Consider the following 19,812-nt stretch of genomic DNA (forward strand, 5'->3'; position numbering starts at 1 on the left):
GGACAAATAGCTACAGATCTATAGTTTTCCCTCTTCAAGCGAGATTTTATCAGTATGTTTTTCCAGTTTACAAAATCCACAGAAGCTTGAGCTTCATGGTTGTAATTCAATTCATTCAACTTTATAGTGGGATCCACGTAATAATGGCAGTATTTGATTAACACTGGTGTTGCTATCCTCGTCTATCCCTCGACAAAGCAGATAGTACTATCCTTACCTTGTTATGCAACGTTGCCAGATCGTGTTTTAACAGTTTGAGAATATAATTTATAAACATATTTCGAATTTAAATGATAAATTAATTCAAATGATTAATTTAATTTCGCTTTCGAACAGGATTATTCCCCTCTTCAAAGATGAATGTTATTTCTTGAAGCCTAGTAAAAGCAAGTTTTATGGTTTATTGTTTTTGAAGGGACTGATTCAAGGATCCAAAGGTTCAAAGAACCCCACACGTCAACCGAAGCTTATTGTGTTCCCAAGTAGTATGTTAGTTAGGCAAACCAATTTACCTGTGTCCTTTACAAGAACCAGGAGTTTTTCACTATACTAACATCCCATTCATCACCTGGTTGCTTGTCGCAATCCAGTGTGATATGCTTGGCAGTCTCTTCAAACTGATTAGTCCTCGTGACCATGAGTTCCACTGATGGCCTTCTTTGAAGGTCCTTCCGCTAAGGAAGGGGCGGACAAGTTGCCCCTAGGGCGCCCGGCCACCCTTGACTCAGCCTCTTAACCCACATTTGTGCCTTGAGTTTCACCCATCTCTGGTCTCTTGGGGTTTTTCCCTCCGAAACTTCGCAGAGTCAAAAGCCTCACCTCTCCCAAGAAGTTCTGCCTAAATGGCCGCCCTTCTTTGAGCAGTGGTGAGGTTTGGTCTCTCCATCCAAAACTCGTGACCTACGTGAGTTCCACTCCTGGTCTTTTTGTAGGTCCTTCCGCTGAAGAAGGGGTTGCCAAATTACCTCTAGGGAACCTGGCTACCCTCGACTCAGCCTCTTGACCCGCATTCGTGCCTGGAGTTTCACCCATCTCTGGTCTCATCAATCAATCAATCAATCAATCAATCAATCAGTCTCTTGGGTTTTTCTTTTTGCCCCTCCGAAACTGCCCTGATGGGGCAGATCCCGTGGGTATGAAGGCAAGGCAACTTCTGGAGTTGCCTTGGGGTCCCTTTTAGTCACCTTCTACGACAAGCAGGGATACTGTGGGTGAATTCTGGTTTTCAACGCATTCTTGAGTACGATGTTCGACTCAAAGCTCCCCCAACCCACAGGGGGCAAAAGCAAGTTAGTATGAACAATATTTAAATAATGTATATTTTTCGAGTTTGAATACTTGATTATGAAAATGTATTATGAAATCATTGAAAAATAGTTTTTCTTGGCAAATTAAATATAATTCATTATTTTTTGTGTAGTTGAGAAGTTGATATTGGGAGCCAGTAGATTCATTTCAACCAATACAACACTACGAATTTAGTTTTATCATAAAATTGTAAGCATACATTAGTCAATAGTTTTTCCATTTACATATTTGTTTTATTATCTTTCACACTTGTTTTCTTAGTTCTTATTTTGTACAGAAAGTAAATTTTTATTATCATGGCGATTCTGTTGCTTAAGCCGCCATTTTGTCACACCGTTGAGTGGGAGGAGACTGTTTAGCTAGCCCAATGGCAGGCGTTCATGCCCTCGACCAATAGCAGTACTCGCCTACTAGTATAAATTCTGCTGCTCTTGTATTTAGTTTTAGTTTATCAGAGATTGACAATGGTGTAATAACCGAAACCGGTCTTCTAATTATCAATAAATCAGTGGTTTTTTGACAATTTCTTAGTCTTTTTCATTCAATAATTCATTATTTCCAACAATAAATGACAGTTAATATTACATACGATATAATACCGGCATCAGCTATCTTTTATAAAAGGCAGGAAATCGGCAACGCTGTTCTCCTACATTCCTCCACTTCCATTATAACTTGGACCTGAATTATCAGTATCTCAATCCCTTCGTTACTGATTCTGTATTTTCTAATCTATTATTTACTGTCTACGTCATGAAGAAATAATTCAGATCATCCGTCCCAAACTTCATTTCAGACATCTAAGTGGCAATCGCCAATTGTTTTGTTACGGAATTTCCAGTATCACAGCAGCGAACAGCACAATTAACTGCGGCCCTCGATTCATCCAAGTGAAAATTGCCGACATCAGCACGCGATTCACGTCAGTGAAGTGGCGCAGTTTGCTCAATCTGGACGCGCCGCTTTAAACGGCAGCTTATTTGACGGCGCTGACATTATTAGTAGTCGTCAGGTGAAATGTTGGCGTGTTTTATGCTGGCTGGCGTGACGAATAGAATGCAATACCAATACGTCATCAACGACACGACCCGCAACGTGTCAAAGTCTGGTCTCATCGCTCAGCCAATAGACACTCCCGAAAACGCCGTTTGTTGATATAGAGCGTGCACCATATTGGTCGACAAGAAATATTTGTCTTGTCGTACACAGAGACGATGCGAACACAAGTTTTGTTACACAGCTGCGAACTTGGATGCTAATTTGAACTAGGCTTTCAGCTTCAATCAACCGAGTGTTTGAATTGGTCCACAGTGAAGTCACCTTTGAGGGAGCACTTGCTTACGCTACTACAACAATATTGGGAGCTTCATGATTGAAATTTAATTTCTCTCGAATATGGGTGTCATCTCTCATCAAACCTCAATACTCTTCCCATTTTCAGACATTTTTTGTTTGGTTTAACGGGAGAGTGAAATTTTGTGGATGATCTGAGTTACAAAGATGTAAAGAGAGTTAACTAGTAGAGATAACTACTATACAGATAACTAGTAGTTCTGTGAACAGTAGACCTCACGCAGTATTCTCATCCACAAGTACCTGATTGAAACTGTAGACCTTATGGAAATACAGCAATAGACTGGCTTCTCCACACATCTGTGTAATCACTTGTCAGCTGATTTATGATGAACTAGTAGTTCTGTGAACAGTAGACCTCGCGCAGTTATAACGACGTCCCAAACCATAAGCACATCCACACTGATACACTAACTATTTATTTGATCAGATTGCCATGGCAAAATTGTAACGTGCTACAAATTTTCGGCTCTAAATTTATCATCTAAATTTGATATTTTCTAAATTTGGCTTAGTGGTTTTGTGTTTTGTTTTAGTTTTGTATATGTTTGGACTTTTTAACATCAAAATGAACTTTATTCCGAAGTGAAAAGTGTAAATTTAAAGTATTGTGCTCACTATAACCATAGTGTCCGGTTTCCCATTAGGGAACTTTGGACTATATACGGCGAGGTGGAACTACCCTTGGGTCTCCCCACCATTCAAAGCCATACGCTAATAATAATAATAATTTGATCAGATCATGCTTGCACAAGATTTAATTATCATAATTATAACGCTTTCCGGAATTTAGCGCGCGATAACCAGAAGACATCTAGGCGCCCAGACGAGCTGTTATAAGTTCTTTGCATCCTATTTAATAGTGCATAAAAATTGCATTCAATGAGGCATGCAATTTATAGTCTACACAGCTGCTAATTTTTACCAAGTTACATTGAGATATTGAATTGCATGCGTCATGGCATGCAATTTATAGTCATCTCGACAGCTGATTTATGATGAATAATTCTATAGTCTGATTTTCACTCTAATATTGACGTATGAAGGAGGCTCCTTTTTCCTTTTATATTATCCTTGAAATGCAAAATTTCCAAAAACCTTGTATATACGTCGACGCGCAATTTAAAAAGGAACATACCTGTCAAATTTCATGAAAATCTATTACCGCGTTTCGCCGTAAATGCGCAACATATAAACATAAAAACATTTAAACATTTAAACATTTAAACATTTAAACATTAAGAGAAATGCCAAACCGTCGACTTGAATCTTAGACCTCACTTCGCTCGGTCAATAAATATAATTCTATAGTCTGATTTTTACTCTAACATTGGCGTATGAAGGAGGCTCCTTTTTCCTTTTATATTATCCGTGAAATGCAAAATTTCCAAAAACTTGTATATATGTCGACGCGCAATTAAAAAGGAACATACCTGTCAAATTTCATGAAAATCTATTACCGCGTTTCGCCGTAAATGCGCAACATATAAACATATAAACATAAAAACATAAAAACATAAAAACATAAAAACATAAAAACATAAAAACATAAAAACATAAAAACATAAAAACATAAAAACATAAAAACATAAAAACATAAAAACATAAAAACATAAAAACATAAAAACATTTAAACATTTTAAACATTTAAACATTAAGAGAAATGCCAAACCGTCAACTTGAATCTTAGACCTCACTTCGCTCGGTCAATAAATAATTCTATAGTCTGATTTTTACTCTAACATTGGTGTATGAAGGAGGCTCCTTTTTCCTTTTATATTATCCGTGAAATGCAAAATTTCCAAAAACCTTGTATATACGTCGATGCGCAATTGAAAAAGGAACATACCTGTCAAATCTCATGAAAATCTATTACCGCGTTTCGCCGTAAATGCGCAACATATAAACATTTAAACATTAAGAGAAATGCCAAACCGTCGACTTGAATCTTAGACCTCACTTCGCTCAGTCAATGAGAAATTGCATTTTCTGTATGTTTTAAATCTTGATTTCATCGTTGAAATTGAGACTCAAAAGCAAAGTCATTTTCATAAATATTTATTTTCTGCATTGCGAGTAAAGTAACAAGAAGTTGAATGAGTTATTTAATCGCTGATGAATCTCATAAAATGCATTTCTATTCAAGTATAGTTTTTGTTTCTTATTGAATCTCATTGGACTAGGAAAATTTAAAAACATATTGATAAATAGAATAAAAAGTGATGAAACACTGGGATGCTGTCTAGAAATATCCCAGTGTTTCATCATGGATAAATATCACAACATCTCACCAAAAACAGTATCTGAAGACAAAATAGAAAATGTTGGAAATAATTTACCACCTTGAATTGTAAACCAAGCTATTATCCTGGGCATTTTGAGAGTTGAGATTAGAATTGCATTACGTTACAACGTATCAAATAAAATCCCACTCGTATAAAACTCCTAGTTTCTGAATGAGATTGACAATCCAATTGTTTAGAACAGTATTTCAGAGGAATTTAGTTCAAAGGTTTCGAAGTGATAATGTTATACTATTATTTGCTTCAAGACTGGTGGCCATGGCTTCAAATGAGTTATTGAATTTCCACTTTTCACAAGAACATCTCTCGAAGTACTAAGAAGAGTTTTCAATGTATCGCTTACAGAGGTGAAATCGTCCAAGTTTCAGAAATATTATAGTAACATGGTGAGGATGGAAAATCTATAGTTTCGGAAAGAGAATAAAAGTCACGACATGCTCCACTTTCCACAATGTAAAATATGTGAGCGGAGTTGAGAAATTTGAAGCTTTCGTATGAAGAAGATCTGTGAGATCAATAAGTTTGGATATGTGTTGTGGGAAATTATTGAAATAGCATCGATGTGAAAAGTAACATCTCATTATTTGAAAATGAGAGGATTCTAGGCCAGATAATTATCAGGATGTGTTTATAATTCAGAAGAATTAATCTAGTGGATCTCAGGATTGTTTATATTGATTCAGATTCCATACTGTTGTAGGTACGCTTATAAACAAATGATTCACTTACAATATTGTACAGTATTGAAGTTGTAAGAGATTTATGATGAATACATATCAATATTTAAAAGGATTGACTTCAAGAATTTAGTATTGTAGGGGATAGAAGGAAATATTGATAGATTAAGATTCAATGAAATATAACTCATCATCCCTCGTTCCTTCTAGCATTAATGTGAAAAATCTTTAGAACAGTATTTCAGAGGAATTTAGTTCAAAGGTTTCGAAGTGATAATGTTATACTATTATTTGCTTCAAGACTGGTGGCCATGGCTTCCAATGAGTTATTGAATTTCCACTTTTCACAAGAACAGCTCTCGAAGTACTAAGAAGAGTTTTCAATGTATTGCTTACAGAGGTGAAATCGTCCAAGTTTCAGAAATATTATAGTAACATGGTGAGGATGGAAAATCTATAGTTTCGGAAAGAGAATAAAAGTCACGACATGCTCCACTTTCCACAATGTAAAATATGTGAGCGGAGTTGAGAAATTTGAAGCTTTCGTATGAAGAAGATCTGTGAGATCAATAAGTTTGGATATGTGTTGTGGGAAATTATTGAAATAGCATCGATGTGAAAAGTAACATCTCATTATTTGAAAATGAGAGGATTCTAGGCCAGATAATTATCAGGATGTGTTATAATTCAGAAGAATTAATCTAGTGGATCTCAGGATTGTTTATATTGATTCAGATTCCATACTGTTGTAGGTACGCTTATAAACAAATGATTCACTTACAATATTGTACAGTATTGAAGTTGTAAGAGATTTATGATGAATACATATCAATATTTAAAAGGATTGACTTCAAGAATTTAGTATTGTAGGGGATAGAAGGAAATATTGATAGATTAAGATTCAATGAAATATAACTCATCATCCCTCGTTCCTTCTAGCATTAATGTGAAAAATCTATACAAGAGTATTTTCAGAGATAAATTTTTATTAATGCGCTTTGCACTTGAATACTATTAAGCCTGGTTTTCATTAGTAGAGTTAGTGGTAGAGCTCCCTGGGCAAGTACTAACTATATTGTGAACTCTCCCAATGAAAACGTTCATGGTACAGTAGAGTCATGGTAGATTACTAGTTTTTAGTAGAGTAGAGTGGGATTGCACCTTGGGATAGTAATCTATCACTTGCCTTCCCACACCACCGCTTCTCACTCTACCACTACTATGCTAATGAAAACAGTCTCGAGCTAGTAGAGTAGAGTCGTGCCGTAGGCTATCAAGTTTAAGAAGTATTGTTATTTATTGAAAAGTATTAATTTATTTAAATATATTAAAAATTGTTAATAAGTGTTAAAGTGTTAATTTTTTAAAAAGTATTGACATTCTAAGGTTAGTTCTGATCACTAGACAACACACTTTACCTACTATTCTCAATTGTAGTGAAAACTCGACCAAGTAAGTAGAGTAGAGTCAGCTCGGTAGAGTTAACTCGGTAGAGTTAGTATCCAGTTACTCGACCACTGATCTACTAGTGAAAACCAGACTTTAGTGAAATCCGAAGTTGCTAGTCTACTAGAAATCGCAAATTCTTTATCAGCTTACAAGTTTTTCGTTTAAGACACTCTTATTTTTGTAAGTGGACTATTACATGGAATATCTTTACTTTTTATTACACTAACGTACTAGTAGAGCTGAGCCTGACAAGAGTTAATTTACAACTCACTTCATCCGCTATTATTTTTTATTATTGCCATTTGCTGGATAACTTTGTTCCTTCCCTGACCTACCACAAGTTATTCAGGGCACAATTGTAGTGCTACTATTGAACCAATACTAGAACATTGTTCTGATGGAGTCAAAACTTTATTATTGCATTTTAAATAACCATTAAGAACAAATCTATATTCTTTCATGGTACTAGTTGTAGATGTTTTTTCGTGGAAAAACTTATTCGTGAATTAATCCCCATCCTAATGGATATGGCATTCCGTCTATGCTATCATGATCGTCACTACTACACTACTAATACAGATGATAGAAAAGAGTTCTTTTTCCCTAGCTCATATTAGCCTATAGTGATTTCCTCTGTGCTATTATAGTCTCTTCATCCACTGCAATCAGAAGGTGCTTATGCCCCAAGAACCCATTTTCATGATTGGCATTGTGTCCAAAAAATTCACAACATTCATTTTTCATGATTGTTTTATTTCTGCATAGGTTTCTTTCCATAAAATCCCTATAATTGCATTACCAATTCAATTGTAATGTACTTTATTTTTATTGGTTGAAAAAGCATTTATTTGTTCATTTATCCTACGTGAAAATCTGCTTTCAGTGCACTAAAATGGCACTCAATAGTCTATTTATTGATATTAACTAATCATCTCCTTTCTCCTGTTTTCCCACACCTGATTTACATGCAATGCTTCAAACCTCAGTTTGAGCTTCACCTTTCCGCTCTGCTCCCCTTTTCGAAAACTGAATTTTTCTCACACGTCTTTTAATTTAATGCCACCATAGTTTGAGATTATCTGCAATATGAAAAAGCTTATGCCAAAATTTCACTAACCCTGGGAAAACTTTACCTAGTTGATGACCAATACAAAAACATTTTAGTGATGATGTTTTCTGTTTTGCTCATTTTCTTGACAAAGTTTTGAATTCCAATAATAAAAGATGGAATGAATTATGTCATTCAATAGTTGAATGTGATGATTATTTCGGATACATTTTTTACAAAATGATACTGTTCTTGGAATATCAAGTTCTAATTGAATTTTTTTTTTTCAATGTTTCTTTGGTTTCTTTTCTTTGCAATCTCAAGATTAACGACGAGTCTGAACAAAAAATTAGTATTCTCGGCATAGTGGCTACTTTCAATCTTTTTCGTCACACTGCACAGAAAGCAGCTGTTTTCCAGTCCCTACGTAGATCTGAAAGACCTTGTTTGCAGATGACTCTCGTCTGACGTCAGAAAAAGGTTTCTTTCCGGCCTAGACCGGAAAACGTAATCTTTCTAGCCGCTAACATGGAAGTCCGCAGTTAATAAGTCATCCGCTAGATCGGGCTAGTGTCAACATTCTTCATCTGAAGTTGCAATATTATTTCAGTTCGAGTTTCGAATCAAACTAATTCAGCATTCGCTTCGCAACCATTTTTATTCAATTAGTTATTGTTGATTAGCACATTCCGAATTTTCAAAAATGCTTGAATATGACGATGCCCGTGATATTCCAAGTGAAATTTTAAAAGAATCAGAAATCCTGACTGCAAATCTTCTACCACTAAAATCAAGAGATAGGTATGATAACTTAACGAGTATTCTTTATTTTGTATTCTTTATTCATTTTGTCAGCAATACCTGTAGTGTGGCGAAAAATACCATTCGCACCATTCTCGGCCTACGGCCTCGGACTTGAAAACCGATTTCGAGCCGGAAAAATCTCATTTTCTGCTCTAGGTGTGAAATATACTATACTGACATACGGCTTGATCTTGTGGTGCTCATCAACTGGAATTGTCAGAGTATTCAAGGGAGTGGTCAGGATGATGCTGGGGAAACCTCCCAGAACCCCGTGCAGGCCACTGTTCCAAAGTGCAAAGATTCTGCCCCTTCCCTTTCTATACATACTCGAGGCTGCACTACATGGACTCAAACATAGAGCTTCCTGGGCTAGAGGATTGGATATACACGGGTACAACACAAGGTCTAGGAGTGCTCTAAGACTTGATGCTCATAGAACATCTTTTTTCCAAGGTAGTCCTGATCATATGAGCTGGAAAATATTGAACTCTCTTTCACCTGTTATATCTGAGATTGATTCTGAAGTTTTGTTGAAGATTAAGTTGAAGGACTGGCTGATTGAAAAATCCATCTACAGTTTAATGGAACTTTTTGAATTGTGAAATTTTTAAAATGATGTGATTATTATCATCTTGTCATCGAATTGAGTTATTTTTTTGTCATTTCAATATTTCAATATCATAAAATTTTTTACAATGAAATTTACCAATGTGACTATGTATTTGACTTGCGTCAATAATTGTATTATTGTACCGTTATTCGCTCAAATAGGTATACTGTCAGTAATAAACCTGTATATTTTTACTTGTCTCCTATATACGAAAAATAACTTGCCTAATAATCTGCTAAGAAGAAATATACATTCCCACAACACTAGGAGTAACGGAAATATAGAAATACCTTTCTGTAGGCTGACTAAATCTCAGGATAGCTATGAAGTTTTTGGAATGAGAATGTTTAATAAATTACCACATGAGTGGATAGAAGCTACATTTCAATTATTCAGAAATATGCTACATAGCTGGTTAATTAGAAATCCTTTTTATAGTGTGAAAGAGTTTTTCGAATTTCAACAAATTATTCTTGAAAATTTTATACAATTATTTCTAGTATTCATGTTATATTTCTTCTATGTAATATTTTACGTGTATGTTATTTTGACTGGTGTTTCTTACATTAACCCTCCATGTTATAATATAGGTTGACTATGTTTGCTAAACAATAATTTCTGACGTTGTCCATAACTATTTTAATGTTGAGCGACAATAAAATTATATTTATTTATTTATTTATTAATGCATGACATCAGTAAAATTAAAATTAAACCTCCCTCTTCCCCCACCAGTTTTAAAATTACCCTGCAAAATATGACTCAAGTGAAACGTTCATTCTTCATTCTCAATCACTGACCATTTATATGTTATTGAACTCCAAGATATGAAGCCAGCTCCACAAATCTACCAATTAGTGACTTCAAAATCAATTCCCGGTGCTTCGGAGCCCACAAAGTCTATTTATGTTTAACCCAATATGAAGCTATCATATTTAGTAGAGGATGGAAATAAAACTATTCTGTGGAAAAACTTATAATGATATCTGGTCAAGTAACCACGCCTAAACCTAAATATGCATTTAATCTTGAAATAATTATGTGATGCAGTAATAGTGGTAGTGCTAAACTTATAAGAATAAGAAAGCATCGCCGGTATTGCAAACTCAGCCATATTACAAAGTTTTGGCGCTATCAATTAAAAAGTTCACGAATTGAATAAAGTAAGAAAACTGGACGGTCTCAATCATCGAATGTTAATTAGCAAAGTTTGCTCAGTTCATCAGCAATCATTCTGTTGAATACGTTTTCAATTGGTGCTTTGGGGCTCTGTTGAATGGCACTTCCCTCGCTGACGTTAGCTCTTCACTAATCTTAGCTTTGAGACCAATCAGTTTCTTTGTTTACTCGACTTAAATCGCAATCAACTCAGCACTCTCCCACTGAAAGACTTTCCGTAACTCAATCGCTGCAAACGTTCTTCTCCACTTGGAAAAAACGCGCTCTATATATCCGATATCATTCCAATCTCATCAAAAAAGTTGCACAACTGAAATAAATGGTGTTTTTAGATCTTCTTTATAATCTTTACTCACTCATTTCTGAACAGAACCGCAAAAGTTAGAGATCCAAAACTTTTGATTCCAACTTAAATAATAAACTCAGCTATGATAATTTTTTCCGGACTTATAGTTTACTAAAAGTTGGATGAACTATTTAATCATTGAATAGGGAATCGAAAATGAATACTCATGAAGGGATCGAAAACTTTTTTTAACATTTCAATGATAATTGTTAAAAAAAGAAAATAACTGTATTTGAATGTGATTATCGGACTTTCCGACATTAAGCTGAATTCTTTTATCGAATCAATTTTCCTTCAATAAGCAAGTTTGAAACTTGGGAGGCTCTTATTTTATTATATTTCTAGAGTTTTTATTAGAGACTCTGGAACTATAGTGGGGTTCACGTTATAATGGCAGTGGAGAAAGGAGATAGGAGAACAACGTTGCCGATCCTTTGTCTTGTCAATGTCTTCTATAGACTGTAGCTAATACAGTTCTATTGATCTAAAATCAACTGTTCATTCTCGTTTAAAATAATCAAATATATTTAATTTGGAAGGAAATTATATTTTTCACTGATTTTATAATGAATTTTTATAATTAAAATGTAATATTTTGTTAATTAATTCTTCATTGTTAAAAGTTGATCTGACAACAGATTACAACAGTAAAGAGATAGCACTATCCGCTTTGTTGAATGATAGACAAGGATGGAATTAAATAGAGAATGCATTTATTATAAATAATAATAATTAGATAGATGAATATAATAATAATTAGATAAATAATAATTAGAAAGACAAGGATATCAATACCACTGCTAATCAAACACTGTCATTATAACGTGAACCTCACTATAGAAAGTACAGTAGAGTTTCTAGTTATTTCAGTTTCTATTATAAGCAGGAGGCTCATATTTTCTGTATTCATACCCTCTCTTCCCTATTCTTTAATCCCATATTTGTCTCACTGTTTACAATGAAACGAATTGTAATTTGGATTCTATTGCAATCCTTCACTCACTCAATAGACCAGTGTGGTAAGGGTTTAGTAGCATCTTGGATAGGCTTGAGCCGAGTGTTAAGAGGGTTCAAGTTATGTAAGCCCCAGCGAAACTCAACGGTTTGGAAAATTTGGTTAAGACATCATGTTCGATAATGGGCTACCCTTCACACCAATATGACCACCTAACCATCCATCAACGCCTATCATCCAAAACATAATACTATGTCGTCTATATATAGAACACTATGGGCCGGTTTCCGAGCTCGGGATTTAGCTAAGTCCTAGACTTTAAACAGCTGGAGTCAGAAAATTGGCTTTCCAAAACGGGGCGTAGTCGCAGCTTTTATAACAGTAGTCGTAGCTATTATTTTATCATTACGTCTATAAATTGGAAACGTTTTTCCTTGACGAAATTAGACATTCCTAAATAATTCAAAGTAGCTGAAACTTTACACTATTTTCTCCTTATTTTATTTTGTGTTCAATTTTCTAGTTTTTAGAAATTTAATTCAAACGTGACTATGACAATGACTGCGACTACGCCCACTACCTCCGTAAACAAGCAAAGCCGTAGTGCATTCGTGTGACGTCAGCACAGGTAGGGTTCCTACACCAATAAAAACACTAGCTGATATAGATCAGCTTAGATCAACGAATTTTTATTGGTGTAGGAGCCCTACCTGTGCTGACGTCACACGAATGCTTTAAGGCTTTGTTTACGGAGGTAGTGCTACGCCCCGTTTTGGAAAACCAATTTTCTGACTCCAGCTGTTTAAAGTCTAGGACTTGGCTAAATCCCGAGCTCGGAAACCGGCCCTATGTGTTTATATTTACTGTCATCCTGGAACTGTGATATTGTTGATCATCTAGAATGACAGCGCATTCATGAAATACTACTTACTACACTGTATAAGTTTAGTAAAAAGGGTTACTGATTCTTATGATTTGCTGCAAATATTTCTTTCACTCTATTACATTATTTTCCCTTCACTAATTTCTACACTGATTGAAGGCCTCCGCCTCTGTAATTTAACTTAGCACCCTAAGATGTTCCATACATTGATTAGGTACTTCAAAAAGTAATATTCACAGAAATGATAGTTTGGAAATATAGCACGCAACCTCCACTTGTAGGTAACGAACCGAACCGAACCGATAACGAACCGAACCGAATGATACCGAATGCGTGTGAAGCTAGCCTAATAGACTAAGTTTATAGTTTATTATCAATGCTAGGGAAAAGGGAGTTTTATTTTTTTGTAAGTTTCTTGTTCCCTGTTGTATTTTATCGATCCCATGAATACATAATTATATGAATGGGATGAATTTGGTACTCACAATGCAAATTGAATGTATTGAAATATTTATTGATATGTTGTTGCAGGTTCCTGACCACATGTGTCGAGGGCACAAGCCACGCACGATTGAGCCATGCAATCCCATTCCATGTCCGCCCACGTGGGTCACCAGTGATTGGGGAGAAGTGAGTCATTCCATTTCAACTTTTCACCACAAAACCAAACTATTCTTATTACAAACGCAGGCTGCAGAAGTTGGTCGAATTGTCAAATGATGATATGATATTGGTTATTGAACTAATGATGATATAGAACAATGGTCGCCAAACTTATGAGCCTGTGAGCTAGAATAGCATTTATAAATCTTCTAGTGACCTACCAAGCAATATTAGACTAAAGAAAGTACGGCACGCAAAATGAAAATTTTCACACTTTTATCACCTATAAAGATACATTTATAGTGTTGAAATCTACTTATCTCATGACAAAGACCATTCAGCTTGGAAATCTTCAATACTATTTAAACTTACTCATTAACTTTTCTGCATTGCTCATTTTTATAGCTAGAACACTGTTGATTGAATATTTATATTTCCGTACTGTCACTGCAGCTTCAACTCATTTCATGAACTCAATGGTTGCATCTTCATTTCTTGAATTATTCATTTACGCTCTTTGAGAAGAAAGTTATTTTTTAGTCTACAACGAATTTGAGCAGAGAAGTTCTCTTAATGCATTTGATGATACGTAATGTTTTTCCCCAGAGTCCATGACTCTGACTCATGACTCATGATTTCATGGTTGATTATACTCGTGAATGATATTAAGATGAGATCTGTAGAGGCATTATGCTTATGAAAAATGAATTAATTCATTCCCATCAATTTTATTAGAATGGCTCAACTCACACCTCAAATTATGACTCAATTAAATTATAAATCAAAATAGTCTTAGCACCTCATGCAGGAAAATACTTACGGACAGACTGGCCGTTCTTTCAATCAAAGATACAAGGAACATATCCAGGGACTAAAAACAAAAACAGAATCTACATTTGCCGACCACCTAATTCAAGAAAATCACAAACACACAAACATAAATACTGATCTACAAATCATACACATAAAAAACAAAGGACCAGAATTAGACACAATAGAACAGTTTGAGATATACACCCAATTTAAAAGCAATAGACAATGTATATTAAACGAACAAACCAACTTCAAATCCCACATCCTTTTTTATTACCTTCTCAGCCACAACTAACCCAATAGACACCAACAGCACCAACGGACACTAATCCAATAGACACCAACAGCACACTAAAAATTGCCATTCTATCCTTCTACTTGTCTATGAGTACAACCAAGAAGATGGCGAACCTGCCGAAAGATCTCGTTGTCAAAGTGAGTGATTAATTCATTTATTGTAAAATATCTGACTGTTAGTCATTCTTTCTAATAGCAAAAAGTGATTTAATAATGAGCAGTTCGTGATGGAAAACAACATTGAAGAAAAATACTTACGTTATCTTGAGGAATTATCTACGAAATATGTCAAGATGAAAAAAATGCAGAGAATACTCTCTGATATTCACTTTTTAGGGCTACTTATAATAAAATAGAAATAAAAATCATCAGTATCCTTTCATATGAGAGCTTTCATCTGTACGGTATTACTTCATTGGCGGAGGAATATTCTTGAATGCAATCCAGAATATCAAGGGGTAAAAAAATAATGCTATCGGAAAGACATCTACTTCATTCGGAAAGACTCATTTACTTGACCAGTAAATAATTTTTTTTAATAACCCTTTTAGTAATGGATTTTCAATGGAGAAGGTTTGTAATTGGTTTGATTTGCAGTGCTCGGTGACGTGTGGTGATGGAATGCAGAGTAGGAATGTGACGTGTCGCATATCCAAACATGATAAAACTGGAACTTCGACCTGCAATCCTGAATCCGAGCCAAGGCGCACACAAGCTTGCTCTACGGGAGTCATGTGTCCAGGTATCGCTAAATTCACTAGAATCATCATTTTACACTTTTAAAACTGTCAATATAGTTACAATAAAATCCATCACTTCCAATTAAGCCTATCCCGTGCACTCTTTATTCGTTAGTCATTCGATTTGGATTTTTCAGTTTACTTGAACTATTTGCATGGTTTGTTCTATAAATTATTCAGATAACCACCGTAATCAAGAGATTAAACAAATTATTGAGAACACGATCGATACAATTCTTTACTTCTTTGTAAATATATGACATCTTATTATTAGGCTAATATTACTATTAGTGTAAACTGAAAACGCGTATTCAATTTTTTTAGAATTTTGTTAAAATTGTTCCACGACTTTGGAATACGGTACTTAAAACTTCATTGTTAGGTAGCTTTGCAATAGCCATATTATAAAAGCTTGCATGAGTAGGTAAATACGAGTAGGTATATCAATCAATTGATATATAATTCTATGCATTACTACATGATTTATTTCAACTCACCAGAAATACGTCTACAGTATCAAAATTTCAATAACTGAACTTTCCATTCGAACGTTAAATCATCCAAGTAAAGCTGGATTTGCACACAATAGGGAACATTTATTTTAGAATACCTAAGTTCCAATGGGACTATTAATACTCGCTCGGCCGGCCTGATCAAGCTAACGATTGAATTACAAATACATGCTCGAAAGAGTAGTACCTAAGGTTAGTAATAATTCCTGTAAGGGATTCAAAAGAATACTTAAGCCTCAAAGCAGTTTCAAAAAATAAAATACCTAGATCAATTCTCTACCAACGGTGACCACTTCATTCCACATCTTTTTGGAGTACACCGTATTTTATCAGAGGTACCTATATTTTCATGCACTTATTATTATTTAGAGGAGAATAAACGATTGCAATGATTACATCATTTGGAAGAACCCGGTACCATATTCTCTAAGAGGTATATAATATTTTCATGCACTTATTGTTATTTGGAGGAGAATAAACGATTACATGATAATCATTGTTTGAATCTTGAAGAATATATATTTTTGGAATTTTTCAGATGAATCAGAGCCAATTCCAGGTGTTGAAGATCCATTGCCTCTGCTGCATCCCTACCCTCCGTTCCGGCCAACTGCTGAGAGACTGGTTGGCGATTTATCTCCCTCTTCGCAACCAAAGTAAGCGCCCCCTCCCCCCATCAATATCTCTGCAATTATACCTTGCAACTTATGTGAACTACATTCATACTTGGTGTGCCGTTGTTTTAGAACTACACCTTCAATACTGGACCAGCACTTTTCTTTTGTCTACTGGCTTATGGTGCCTTGTTGGATTCCAAAATGGAAAATTTTCATTCTACAAAACCAATTTTATTCAATTATCAAAGAGATGAACTCTAATTTGCCTTTGAATAATACAACAATTAAATATACAATCATGATTCCAAAATTATACTATAAATAGCAGCAATTTTATGTTGACGCTGCTAGTATAAATTTATTTCACTTGAACACTTCATAACAGAGAGATACCAATCATTATGTCTATACTTTAAGACTGTTCATATTGTATTTACTATTGTATCATTATTTTTAATGGTCAATAGATTTCCGAGTCATATTTTTCGGTGGCGTATGCTTCATTTGAGGCAATGCTAGGGTGAAACTCTACAATGATATATTTGCATACCGTAATTATTCTGAATATGATTATTATTATTATTATCAATATGATATATTATTCTTAGTTATACGTTAATATGATTCTGAGCATTTTGAGGGTGATGTCCAATTTCAAATAATAATGAATCTATTGTAATTAAAATCCAGTTTCAATTATTTCTAATAATAATAATAATAAATGGCCTTTATTCAAATATTCCACAAAAAAATCAGTACACAAAGCGAATCATTGAAAGCGTTTTCATCCAATGGCATAGTGCCGTCTGGGGGAGTTGATTAGAAATAGCAAATAAAGAAGAAATTGAAAATTATGCTTTCACAAAAGTTCATATAAGTTAGAAATTGAATTGCTGAACCAGGAAGTATCTATACTGCCAGGCATCCTTGCAATTATTTCTATTTGAATTTGAAGTCCAACAAGCCACCATTAGCCATAAAAGGAAAATTTCTTTTTTCAAATTTCACTTTTTCAAGATCGGAGTTTTTTATAAATGTTTTCAACTTCGTTTGGTTTCGGGTATCTTGATGTGATTTTTTTGAGTGTGCACCAAATTAGAATGTTCTATGTGTGTGCAACATGTCAAGATTATATGTTGCAATGTTTGTGTTGAATGTTATTCCAATCACTGTATGTTATCGGATGTATTTTTCTTCTATTTCTCTGTGCTGTTTCCTGATCAACTATTCACAATCGCCTTGTTACATTCTAGATGTTACATTGCGTATCTAGCATGTCATGCACATGTCACAATGACATCTATGAACCTGAATATGTGTATCATTGTGGTTTTCAGCCCAATCAAAATGTTCTTTGGGTGCGGCTGGTTGTATGTAAGGTAAACAATAACAACACACAGACGTCTTGTTCATCATTAGACAAACACACACTTATTCAAATCAAGCACAACCATATTCAACTACATCTGTCACAATGAGTGCGCTTGACTATAATAACCTGCCAATATCCCTGAATGGTTCAGCATGTATGTTATAAAACACACTCAATTTTTAACACTATTAAATTGTGCAAGTCTCTCATTCCGCGGATAGAATAATATACTTAGTTCAATAATTATATTTTTGAAAATGAATCGTTAACAATGAATAAGACTGCCTTCAACGAGTTGGTTAATGACATGTTTATTGTAAATTGGTCCAGTAGCAACACCATATTTATCCAACAAAAATACTCTACTATTCTTCATTCAAATCAATATGAAATAATAGACTAAATTCGAATAAATTAATTATTAAAATTAAATTTATAAAAATCATTATACTTTTGATGATAGCTATATCGCTATACTGTACATACATAGGTACATACCCTACCCTATTCATCTCCAACGTATTTATGTGTTGGAATATCATGATTCTATTATACGAGTACCCTCTACTTTGAGTTTTAGTTGTATAGCATACCGTATACGGTAATTAATTCTTGGCTACGTTGAGCATTTGAAATTTCTCAGTTTAATAAGTTAAGAAGAAACAAAACAAATCACTGTTGAGGTAGACCTACTGCAGTATACTTTCAATATACAAAATTCCAGATTTAATTTCATCAAACTGCAGTTGGCCTATAGGCTTTTGTTGCGGGCAAAAATTACTTGGATAGCAATTTATTTAAATTGCAAAATTTACCACCTCAACAATATTTCACACATTTTCTATTTTTTTGTCCTATTTTGGGCCTTGTACTAATTTTTGGATTCAATGACTGGATATTTTGTTTCAAGACTTTTTGAGCAGGGCATCCATAAAATAATATAAGAGATTACAAGTGTTTCTCATTCAGCCTTATTTTATTCTCTATTCAAATAATTTTCGAAAAGAATTTAACCGATTACAGGAAGTGACTTTCTCGAGTGACAGTTCAGTAATTAAGAATGGTCTTTTCAATACGGTATTCATTAATTATCTGGATATTTTAATTTAAATCAACTTTGTGTAGAGTTTATTTATTCTTCCATTTCAATTTTTTTCTTCAAGATTTTTTTATTTTGTTTATTCAATAATTTCTTCACTATTCTCAATTTTCTCGATTTGCTTGGACCTTATATCTATTATAGCCTACTTCTTTGCTGACACTATTGCTTGATTAATACAAGTACAGTACCGTACTTGAATAATAATGTCCTAATACTTATAATAATAATACTAATACTTATAATTTGTCCATTTGTGGTCTGTAACATTGGTAAATATCACAAGACTGGTATCACGTTGAAATTTGTGTGAGAACTATGAGATGCATTGAAAATATTAATTATGTTTCTTTGGTTTTTTCCTTAAGTAATTTTTTATATTAATAAGTAAGTTATCGTAGTTGATATTGAAAATTATTGTTACATATATTTATGATTGGATCGATAATGCACAATGATTATATTATGATCGATCATCATAGGACACACTACCTTCAGTTAATGTATCTAGTCTAATAATTTGATTGAATATCAAAAGAAAATCATTTTCCAGGATTCTTTGTCAATTTGATGAAATTGTGTTCAGCATATCAGATAGAGGATTGTACAGAGGATGCAATCATGAAAACAAACTTTTCTTGTTATTTATCATCAAATGGAGATCTGATACTCTCATATTGCTAAACTTGTTAAAAGATTCTGTTGAATGCTCTTATTGTACATATATATAATTTACATAAGAATCTGAATATCTATCTCAAATTATAAAATCACCATATAACAAGAAATTTTGCTGACTGAGAGTATAAACTGTTCTACAAAAATAGCTGAGATATAAGGGGTC

The 19,812-nt window shown here is 34.1% G+C and overlaps 1 protein-coding gene across 6 annotated transcripts in view; it reads left to right on the top strand.

Annotated features, from left to right (window-relative positions):
- LOC111057538 (ADAMTS-like protein 1) overlaps positions 1-19,812 on the top strand; it is a 323,119-nt gene that overhangs the window by 271,626 nt on the left and 31,681 nt on the right. For 5 of the 6 annotated variants that reach the window (XM_039421842.1, XM_039421841.1, XM_039421843.1 and 2 more), the window contains 4 exons: positions 13,447-13,545; positions 15,226-15,370; positions 16,419-16,536; positions 17,835-17,876. In XM_039421842.1, coding sequence (XP_039277776.1) covers positions 13,447-13,545; positions 15,226-15,370; positions 16,419-16,536; positions 17,835-17,876 — 404 coding nt within the window. The remainder of the gene's footprint in view (positions 1-13,446; positions 13,546-15,225; positions 15,371-16,418; positions 16,537-17,834; positions 17,877-19,812) is intronic. The other variant, XM_039421845.1, reaches the window with a different exon arrangement.

The sequence above is a fragment of the Nilaparvata lugens genome, chromosome 2, assembly GCF_014356525.2.
Source record: "Nilaparvata lugens isolate BPH chromosome 2, ASM1435652v1, whole genome shotgun sequence".
NCBI lineage: Eukaryota > Metazoa > Arthropoda > Insecta > Hemiptera > Delphacidae > Nilaparvata > Nilaparvata lugens.